Source organism: Gossypium hirsutum, chromosome D02 (genome assembly GCF_007990345.1).
Source record: "Gossypium hirsutum isolate 1008001.06 chromosome D02, Gossypium_hirsutum_v2.1, whole genome shotgun sequence".
In the NCBI taxonomy this organism is placed as follows: domain Eukaryota; kingdom Viridiplantae; phylum Streptophyta; class Magnoliopsida; order Malvales; family Malvaceae; genus Gossypium; species Gossypium hirsutum.
The window spans coordinates 61,312,320-61,323,940 of NC_053438.1; the positions used below are offsets into that span (position 1 = coordinate 61,312,320).

The following is an 11,621-nucleotide window of genomic DNA, read 5'->3' on the forward strand; positions in this document are numbered from 1 at the left end:
TTAATATCCTTGAAGGAAAACAATAGATTGAAAAAGGAAAAGTGAGACGAGCAATAAAAACATGCACAAACTAACCTCATATTTCACAGTCAAAGCTGTAAAGAAGAGAAGAGGTGGGAGACGAAGAGGTGCCAGACCAGTTCAATATTGTAGCAGGGAAGGGCAACTATGGTCAAATTGGTTGTGTAGGAGCACCAAAGAAGAAAAGATTTGATTGAGATTTTTTTAATTGGTGGAGCATTGAGGGTTTAAGGCAGATTACTCTTTAGTGACTTTAGTGGAAAGCTATTAGCTATTCCTTACTTTTTCTATTTTAGAAATGTATCCAAGTCAAGCTAGGCCTGAGCCCAAAAAAAACTTACCTAAGGCCCGACCCATTTAGAAAAAAGGCTTCATTTCTTGTCCAAGCCCATATTTCGGGATTATATTTTTGTCCAAACCCTCCCATTTTTAGAGTAGGATTTTAAGCTTGGTCGGGTGGCCCGACCCATGGACAACTTTAGTCCCATAAATCAATCTTTCATTTTGATTCATTATACTACAAACCATTTAGATTACCTACTAAAATAAGTTGTCTTCCCGCATCATAATCCTTTTCATATGATGCAACCTAATACTAGTTAAACCTCAGGTAATCAATGAGCTAATATTTATTTATTCATTTTGCTTTTCATGCAAAAATCATTGAAAACAATCATACAAAGATATAATAAATTAACTTTGGAATTTTATTTAACTAACCAATTCCAAAAATTACAAGTAAGATGACGAAATCACTGCACTAAGGGCACAAAATCCTAACAAGCATATGTTTGAAGACAGTAGTTTACATTCAATTTTGGAAAGATTATTGATTTCATGAATCACTAGTGCATTGATAATGATGAGTTTGGTGAATCCTGTATGAGATTACCAAGTAGCTCACTACTAGAATTCAAGCAACATGTACAAATGGGAAAGATTTCAAAACTTTAAATCCATCACTAACTTATGCTACTTTACATGCAATTGCTACTGGAAATTGGTTTCCTAATAACCAAAGAAATGTGATAACCAAGAAAACGGGATAGATGATATTCAATAAGATTGTGAAGCACACTAAGATAAACAATCTAAGCTTGTCCTTGCCATTTCCTAACAAGCATATGTTTGAAGACACTAGTTTACATTTAGTTTTGAAAAGATTATTGATTTCATGAATCACTAGTGCATTGATAATGATGAGTTTGGTGAATCCTGTGATGAGATTACCAAGTAGCTCACTACTGAAATTCCAGCAGCATGTACAAATGGGCAAGATTTCAAGGCTTTATATCTACCACTAGCTTATGCTACTTTACATGAAATTTCTACTGGAAATTGGTTTCCTAATAACCAAAGAAATGTGATAACTAAGAAAACGGGATAGATTATATTCAATAAGATTGTGAAGCACACTAAGATAAACAATCTAAGCTTGCCCTTGCCATTTACATCCTTAATTTTTCAAATTCTCATGAAGTAAGACTCCAAGATCGTGGGCAGGGCTGAAGTTTTTGAGCCAATTCCACTAGAACTAAAGTATTCTCCAAAGTGGAAACAAGGGAAACATATTGTTGCAATTGAAGATGTTGAAGAAAAATGCCAAGATGAGGAAGTTGATGTAAATGTAGTATTAAACCAGTTGCAAGTGCCCCTACAATTGCAGACTGACCTCATCCTTACAAAATCGTGGCCAAAATACCTTGATGAGGGGATTGTTAGGTTGGACCAAAGCATCAAGTACTTGGAAAAACAACTAAAGGTGATTCAACATTTTAGGAATTGTTCTGTTTGGGAAAATGAGGGAAAAATGGGGCTCTAGGTTTTTCTATTGTTGCTCAACAATTTTTTATGTTTTGTTGATATACTCTCGAACTTTTTGTTGATGTTTTTATTGATGAATCTTAGTTGAGCTTCTTATGTTGTTCTATTTGATGAATCTTAAATGAGCTTCTTATGTTGTTCTGTTTTTTAGTTTGAACTCTTTCCCATTAATTCTCTATAATATTATCATGGTTACTTTGATTACTAATGCATCTAATTCTTAAGCATCAATGATTACAATATTTGGTTATATTTATAGTTAAGGTTTTGGATTAACGAGAGCTACTTGTTGGTTAAAAAGGAAAATCTATTGATATAGATCCTTTTGTTTATGATGGTTATTGATTTTGTTCAAAAATTTTCAAAAGGTGAGATTGTTGGAGCAATTATGGTTCCCGCTACAACAACAGCTACAACTTGAGGTATAGCTGAATTAGACCATAACTTGTCTTATTTTAAATTGGCAATCTTTTGAAACAAAATCTATTGCGCTATGTATTTGTTTATTTTGTTGAATAACTTTGGCCCATCTATAAAGATCACTTGTAAGTAATCATATCACAGAAGGATTAAATCTCAGTATTTATTCAGATAAATGTAGTCCTTTTTGTAAGGCTATTTGTAATGAACTTTGATGGTAATCGATTGAAATCTTTGAAAGCTTAAAACTCTTATATATGATAGGCTTGCATTAGGTTGTTTGTACAAGAGTTAGCACTTATCATTTGTTTAGTAAGAAACCTATTTAGAGTGCAATTTTTAAGTAAAACTCAAGTGAGTCACTTGGTTTTACAACTAAGCTTTCAAGAGAAAAGTTTTAGTAGAGAGTAATCCTGATTTATTTGCGAGTATGAAGTTTCTATACGATAAGTTGTAGGACTTAAATAATTACTTATACGTGTTGAAAAATAGTGGATGAAAATGGTAGAGACAAACTTAAATCAATACATGTTGAGTTCTAGTTCAGCAGCAAAAGAGTATTCAACTTCTCTACATTCCTTTTGCCATCCCTAATGTCACCATATCTAACAAATCCAAATGTTCTCCCTTTAACTGATCTTTTCTTAGCGATGAACATGATAATCACCTTTCCTTGTTTTTCGAAGATGTTGCGTAGCATTTTCTCCAATGGAGTCTCGGTGGCAAGTTGTCGACGAAAACGAACACAGCCATGTTCATGTTGCACGCCATTTAGATAGTTGAATTAGGAGAATGATATCAACATGCATTTTTTGCGGTATATTTGAGCTTAGGAGATTGGGTTTAAAGAAAGATTAGGATATGTTGCACGTCATGTTAGAATTGCGTGATAGATAATGATGGACATGAGCATGGTTGTGTTTGCCATTTTATGAAAGACATTCATAATTTATGATAGGGTTTTTCTTTTCAAAAACATTTTAGTATTAGAATTACGTTTAATTAAATGCTTTACCACCCTTGAAAGAAAAAAAACCTCATTATTATCCTAGTATTTAAACGATATTATTTTAAAAAAGCAATACCATTATATCCTAATTTGAGCTAATTAAGCAATAATTACCATGGGATTTTTATTTTTATTTAAAAAGAAAAAGGAAAAAGCTTTTGGTAAGCATTTAAGTTTCAAAAATGTGATAGAAGATTAGACAAGTGCCCATTATTTTCTTCAACGTGGTCACCGAAGAAGAAGCGTTTGAAAGAAGAAGATTTGTCATGCAAAAGTAATGAGCTATCAAATCAACTACAAAATACGTATGCGGCTCCGGTGGAAATTAAATTGGAGTAAAGGGTTTAATTTTTTTTCAATTATTATATATAATTCTTATTTTTAATTACAATTTCTCATCTACCATTAAATAGGAGAGAAAATATAATGGTACCAATTCACCTAAAATTCAATGAACTTCATATTATTATATATTAATATGCTAAATTTTTTTAATTCTTATTTATATTGGTAAAAGTACGATGAAATTTATTGCACTAGAAATCAAATTGCATTTTATTCTCTTTATCTTGTATATGAGATTAAAGAGTAAATTGATTCTTTGTTTTAAAATTTTCATCAATTTTTATTGTTAAAAATTTGCATGGCTGGTGGAATAATCAAACAAGTACTTGTAGGCTTAGTTTAACATTGCTTCTCAAAAGTACTTTTGAGGTTAAAGGCATTTTTTGTGCCATAAGCAATACTAAACAAATAATTTTTGGAGTAAAAAGTGCTATTCGCATTTAAACCCAAAAGCAAAATCAATTTTTTCTAGTTTTTGTTTTTGACAAAAGCACTTTTAGAAACAAAAAATAATTTTAACCTTTATAAAGTCTTTTATAATATTTATATTGGGTATGTAATTACTTTTCTATTGAAATTTATTTTAAATTTATAATATTATACCTATAAATTTTTATTGGTTACGTTTTAATATTTAAAATATAGTTTATATATTCGAATTAAATTTTATAGAAAATTAATATTAATTGCTTAAAAATATTTAAAATTTATATTTCATATATTAAAATATTAACAATAAATTATAATAAATTATTTTTATTCTTACTAAAATATCATAAATATTAATTAAGTTGAACATTATTTAAATGCATACTTGTTACTTTATAACTACATGTCTAAAATGGACATTTTATTTATCAAAAGCATATTTTGATAACAATATTAAACACTTAAATCTTAAAACAAACTTTTAAAAAGTATTTTAAAATCACTTTTTCACCGTACTTGTTTAAAGTACTTCTAAAAAGTAATACTAAACTAACTCGTAGAGATCAGTTTTTAACAACAAGAATAGATGAAATTTTTAACAGAAGCAGTTTACTCTTAAATTTAATTTATAAAACTAATTTATCCAATTTTAAGTAGATAAAAAATATAAATTGATTCATAATATAAAAGCCTCCACGATATATGATTTTATATTTTCTATTATAAGATGAGATGTGGACTGATGTATGATTAGAAGAAGAGAAAAAAAAGGTTGACATGAAATGTTTGTAGAATGGGATGCCCAGTCAAAGCGGGCGGTTAGTTCTCAACAGTGTCACTCCACGCATACAAGAAATGCAAATGTCATATCCTGTTCTTCTATTTTCATTTCCCAAACTCCTTTATCATACGTACATACAACTTTCATGTTCGATGGATACCTGATGTATAACTTATGGTCTCCCGTGTAATTTTTGTGACTAAATAGTAGGGTTTTCTAAAACAAAAATGGCTGAAGAGTCAAATATGTTCATACAGAAGGATGTTCACATCTTTCTGACCAAGGCTTAGTTAATTAAACGCATCGTTTAATTATAAAAAGGAAATGAAAGAGCAAATCAAGACTGTCTTGACTCATGACCAAAAGTTCAAAGATAAATGAAGTGATTAAATAGGAAATATTCCAGAATTGACCCTGCGTGGTGGAAGGAATTACAGAAGAAGCCATTTTCACGAGCTTTGTCTCATACCCATTCTCTCTCTCTTTCCAATATTGAATCATTTGGAGTAATATGGAATCACGAAAAAAGAATATAAATTAAAGCTTTGAGCCTTTGACGTCAACGTAAAAACCAAAAACCAAAAGGGAAATTTTAAAGAAAAAAAAAACATTAGCAGCAAAAACCAAAAACGCGTCTAATATCCCGACCAATTAGCAACGGCCTCCAGCTGTCCACGCGGCTTCTAGAGTTGCTGAATTATGATGTGCGCACCCTCCTCACTTCCATGTTTTCCTTTTCTTTTTCTCTATTAACTTTTGGTGTTCAATCACATCTCAATTAACGAAGATCGAACTCTTAACTACTAATTAATAAAGAAGAGATCATTATCCTCTCACACTTTATAATTTTATTTTGACCATCATCATTAAAATTCTTAATTTTACCTAATTTTATTTCAGTAAAAAATCAATGAGACACCACTTGTGGAAAGGAATTGCAGTTGTTGCACCGCATGAATTACTTATTTTCTTAATTATTTGTAGTAAAAGATTAAGGACAACTATTGTTCTTACAAAAATTAAAGATAATTATTTAATATATTTGTGGATTCTATTTTTTAAATTTTTGTACATACTTTTAAATGATATATTTGAAAATTTAAGTAAGTGAGAAACAGAATGATTTTTTACTCTTATTTATAGAACTAAAAGGAAACTTAAATGTTAATGTATCAAATGATAATTTAAATATTAAATATTAATTCAATCTCATTAAGTTTACTTATATGATTTTTTAAAACATATCATTTCTTTTTAATAATTATTCACTTTATTATACTTTTAAGCATCTATACACAGCTTAACGAATACATGCACTAATGATGCATGCGTCTCTACGCAACCACTGAACCACATAATGTCACTTGTTAAAGAAAATATGACACTATAAATGCACTAACTACAAACTCTTATCATATTATATAATATAAAGTTAAAAAATGGGTTCAACTTTAATTTTAAATGTCAATATTAAAATTTAGTTTATATAGAAAAAAAAATTTCATTAGCTAAAATACGGTAAGAGTAACTAAATTCAAACACCCAATTTAATTCCTTTCGTTCCCACATGGAACATTAGAATAATGAGTAACTAGAATATTATAGAAAATTTGCAAATTAATATTCTTGGATGAAATTCTTCCCAAACTTGGGTTGGTAGCCTAATTGGACAGGTATAATTGTCATTGTTTATAAATTAGGTTGGATTAAATGGTATCTAACCGTACAAGTTAAAATTATTTATCATCTTAATTAATATTCCTATTAAAAAGTAAGAGTTTGTTTAATGAGTGTCTAATGTTTTTGGAATTGAAATTTTTGAAGCTAACTAAAATATAGATTATACATAATATCAATATCTCTTTTCCCCCTAATTTACCATAAATAAAATGCATTTAATAAATTTTTTTTAAATTTTGCATTAACTAATCTAAAAATAAAGTTGAAAATATAAGGGAATATATTTATAGATAAAATGTTGAAATAAAAATTACAGAAAAGATTTGTGAATAAAAAGGATGTGATTGTTGAAATCCACAATAGCTTTTTCCCTATTAAGTTGGGTTTATAAAATACTAATAATTAGTATTAAAAAAATAATAAATATGGATAATCCTTAATTAAACTAAAAATAAAAGAAATAGTTGAAGTGGAGAGATTATAAACAAACCCTCCATTGAGAATTCCTCATCACTGTCTTCACTTCACTAACCAAAAGATTTTGCTTTCTATAAGTTCTCTCCTTCACCGCAACCAAACAAAATATTATCAACTTTTTTTCTCTGAAAGAAACACTGAAAATGCTGAATCTATGGACTTTTATCTTCCTCTGCTTTCTCCATCTCTCATCCTTCAATGTAAGCAAATCTATTGTCTTCTTCTTCTTCTTCTTCTTCTTCTTCTTCTTCTTCTTTAGTATGTTCTGGGTACTATGTTTATCTTCTTTGTTTCTTGTACATTAAAATTTAATGTAAGACAGTTTTTTTTTTATTCAAAGAAAATTGTAATTTTCGGACAATGCAGGTTGTGTTGGGCGGTGTCGGTGATTCGTTGGTGTCGGAGAATCCATTTACTCCAAAAGCCTCGGTGATTCGTTACTGGAACAAAGAGATCCGCCGCGAAATAACCAAAACCCATTTTCTACTCTCCAAAGTTTCGCCGTTAACCGCCGTCGACTCGGCCAGTTTTTCAAAACTCGCCGCCCAAAACGACCTCGCTTCCCATCTCCCTTCTTTTTGTTCCTCTGCCAAACTCTTTTGCTTCCCCGATTTATCTCCGAGTCTCGAGAAACACCCCAAAGATGAAAGGTTTGCCGTCTACTCCAACATGAATTTCTCCAATTACGGAACGGACCGACTCGCTGGAGTCGACTCGTTCAAGAACTACTCGGAAGACAGCAACATCGTCGTCGACTCGTTCCACCGATACAGTCGCGATTCGACTGGGCACAAGGAACAATTCGCCAATTACGCCAGTGAGGGCAACGTCGTCGACCAGAACTTCCACTCCTATGCGGCCTCCGCCACTGGCGGTTCCGGAAACTTCAACAACTACAACCGTGAAGTCAACAATCCCAATCTCCGTTTCTCTTCATATGGGGATGACTCCAACGGGCATGGGCAGACATTCAAGCAGTACACAGAGAATGCCAACGCCGGGAACGGGCAGTCATTCTCGAGTTATGGAAAAAACGGTAACGGCGTTCCTAACGACTTCAGTAGTTACGGAAAAGGAGCCAATGTGATAGGGTCAGGATTTTCCGGTTATGGAGAAGCAGCCAATGGGGCGAATGACAGTTTCACTTCGTACGGATTCGACTCTAATGCTCCACAAAATACGTTCAAGAGTTACGGAGACGGCGGAAATGCGGCGGTCAACACTTTCTCAAGCTATCGCGATCAATCCAATGTGGGTGACGATTCTTTCCAATCTTACGCCAAAAATTCCAATGGAGAGAAAGTCGATTTTTCAAACTATGGCCAATCTTTCAATGAAGGAACCGATAAATTCACGGGGTACGGCCAAGGAGCCGTGGGTCAATCCATTGGGTTCAAAATCTATGGAAGAAACAACACTTTCAAGGATTATGCAAAAAAGGAGGGCATCGTTTTCGGTAGATACAACAATGGCAGTTCCTCTGAAACTGCTCAAGTTAAGGGCGGTAGCAGTGCCGTGAGTAAATGGGTGGAGCCGGGCAAATTCTTCCGGGAAAAGTTGTTGAAGCAGGGAACCGTGATGCCAATGCCGGACATTAAAGATAAAATGCCTGTAAGGTCATTTTTGCCCCGGACTATTGTTTCAAAATTACCATTTTCTTCCTCCAAGATTGGTGAATTGAAGCGGATATTCCACGCGGGGGATAACTCCACACTGGAAACCGTAATGCTGGACGCTTTGAAAGAGTGCGAGCGAGCGCCGAGCCCGGGCGAGACCAAGCGATGTGTGGGGTCGGCGGAGGACATGATCGATTTCGCCACCTCGGTTCTGGGGAGGAACGTGGAGGTTCGCACGACGGAGAACGTAAAAGGGTCAAAGCAGAACATAAAGATCGGAAGCGTTAAAGGAATCAACGGTGGGAAAGTAACGAAATCGGTTTCTTGCCATCAGAGTTTGTACCCGTATTTGCTTTACTATTGCCACTCGGTCCCCGAGGTCCGGGTCTATGAAGCGGATATTCTGGATCCGAAGTCACTGGAGAAGATCAATCATGGTGTTGCCATCTGTCATTTGGACACATCCAGTTGGAGTTCGAATCATGGAGCGTTCTTGGCATTGGGTTCGGGTCCGGGTCGGATCGAGGTGTGCCACTGGATTTTCGAGAATGACATGACTTGGACCATCTCTGATTCTTAAACTAGAAAAGCTTCTGGATGGGTAAAATTTACTAAATTTAGTTAAGAAGAAACCATTGGCTAAGATAACTTATCCATTGGTGAAACTAAGAATTTGTCCATTTTGTTTCTCTGTTAATTTAAGATTATGGGATGAAATACACAAATATGAATTATTTTTTCTTATATTCTCTTCTTCTTTTTTTCTTTTTATGCTGCAATGAATCTTATCTTCCTGCAACTTTGTTGGTTAGAAACTTTTGAATTTCTGTCACATCTACCAAATTTTGCCATCTTTCAAGACTTGAAAGTCTAGTCCACAGTAATTTTCTCTAACATTCACCTTCAATTTTGTTCTTACTCCATGTATTTTGTCAAAGCTGTAAATTTAGTCCCTATTTTTTTGGAATTTATATTTTTAAAATTTGAAATTTCAGTATAATACAAATAATAATTGAATAATATATAAAAATAATAAGCTTGAGCTTGCGCATCAGATTTTGGAAGGACTGAAATTTTTAGTTTTAAAAAGTATTAGGACTAAAAATAATTAAATAAAAGTATAGATATTAAACCTATAACTACATATAACGATAACAGAATTTAACCTAAAATTTAAGCTTCAACCTCAAGGTAAATAGTAATCTTGTGAATGGAGACAGAGTAACACATGCATGAAAAGCACTGATTAACCTCAGAATCAGTCAGAAAGAGAGAAGGATTCGGATGAAAGGCAATTCTTGCTTTAACAAAATTCTTTCAGAAAAAAATTATATAAAATATGAAGGCGAATTCTGTGTACGGGTTTTCATTTACTATTGCACTCAAACATGGAGACAAATTATGCTATTAGTCCTTGTATTTTATAAAAGTTGTGGATTTATTTTTTGTATTTTGGTCTGGTTATTTTAGTTTTTGTGTTTTTCGAATTTTAAAATTTCAATCTTCAATAAACGATAACAGTTAGATTCACTAAGTTCAGTTCAGTTCCAAAATCTGATGCAGTAAATATATTATCATATGTATAATGCTACGTAAGCTTATTTCCACATATTACTCACTAAAAATCTAGTTATTAAATCAACAACTGTCATTTGCGTTAAGATTGAAATTTCAAATTTCAAAAAGTATAGGGACTTAGAAGGACTCAATTGAAGAATACGGACTAAATCTACAATTGTACGCATAGTACATGACTAGAATTAAATTTACCAAATGAATTTAATTGCTACTATTTGGGTAGGACTGAAATTTTGAAATTTGAAAAGTATAGAAACTAAAATTAACCAATTAAAAAATATAAAAACTAAAATTAATCAAATTAAAGTATAAGGACTAAATTTATATCTTTTGCAAAGTATGTAAACTAATAGAAACAACAAGGAAGAAACGATATTCATCCTAACAACATTCTCATACTTGACCCTAAGAAAAATTGACACTTAAAATACAAGTTAGATCAAAAGTTTTTTTTTTTAAATTTCATCTATCGCTAAAAATTGACATGATTAATAAAATAATTAGATAGTTACACATGACATACTATGTGTACCAGTTTTTAAGAATAAAAATTGATGAAATTTTTAACATAAAGATCAGTTTACTATTTGACCTAACTTATAGGGACTAATTTACCTTCTATTTTTTTAGAAGAAAAGACAAAAATGAAATCTAATGTTAATACAAAAGCCTCCATAATACATTTACTCCTGAAAAGAGTATCATAATATATTATCGAATTTACCAAATATATGTATCCTAAAAATGGTAAGATTATTTAATGCATTATATTAATACTAGATGAATCATAATATTGTTAAATGTAAAACTATAATAAAATTATTAATATAATAACTAAAAGAGAAAAGAAAAACAATTTTTTTTTACAATTATTCATCATACTTATTCATGTGTTGAAGTAGTTGAATTAATTTTTTATATTAAAATATCTTCTAAATAATTTTCAAAAAATCATGATTTACTATTATTAAATAATGCAATACTTAATTTTATTAATATCTTAAACAACTTTATAATATAAATTTAATATTTGTAATTTTTTATACTATTTAATTTTTTTTATTTATAAAAAAAACTTTAAATAGAATTACTATGAGAAATTATACGAAATATGATTAATACAACACAAAAACAAATTAAGTATTTATAAAAAATTTCAGCAAGCCAATATACACTAGTAATTTTCTTTTACAAAAATAAAAAGGTTAAAATGTGATGTTAGTCTTTGTACTTGTATAAAAATTGGGATTTGGTCCCTATACTTTAGAAAAATTTCATTCCTTTTACCCTTTTTTCTAATTTAAAAATCTTAGTCCAATCATTATCATCATTGGTAGTCTTAGTCGAAATTTGTCAATTTAACGTATTTAGTTGTTGTTAATCATAAGCAAGTCATATGAGGATAGTCTAATCAAAATTCCAGGTTGACAAATTTTGACAG

General features: G+C 31.3%; 1 protein-coding gene across 1 annotated transcript; it reads left to right on the plus strand.

Moving 5' to 3' along the window:
- The first annotated feature begins 6,993 nt into the window (after window positions 1-6,993).
- LOC107886579 (polygalacturonase 1 beta-like protein 3) lies at window positions 6,994-9,346 on the plus strand. The gene is made up of 2 exons (XM_016810580.2): window positions 6,994-7,186; window positions 7,353-9,346. The coding sequence occupies exons 1-2, from the start codon at window positions 7,130-7,132 to the stop codon at window positions 9,180-9,182; spliced, it is 1,887 nt and encodes a 628-aa protein (XP_016666069.2). The 5' UTR covers window positions 6,994-7,129; the 3' UTR covers window positions 9,183-9,346.
- Window positions 9,347-11,621: the final 2,275 nt, after the last annotated feature.

Excerpts from the sequence above, each read along its gene's own strand:
- LOC107886579 (XM_016810580.2), top strand. The coding sequence starts at position 7,130 with ATGCTGAATCTATGGACTTTTATCTTCCTCTGCTTTCTCCATCTCTCA. Across the intron at positions 7,187-7,352 it reads TCCATCTCTCATCCTTCAAT|GTTGTGTTGGGCGGTGTCGG; the intron begins GTAAGCAAATCT and ends CGGACAATGCAG.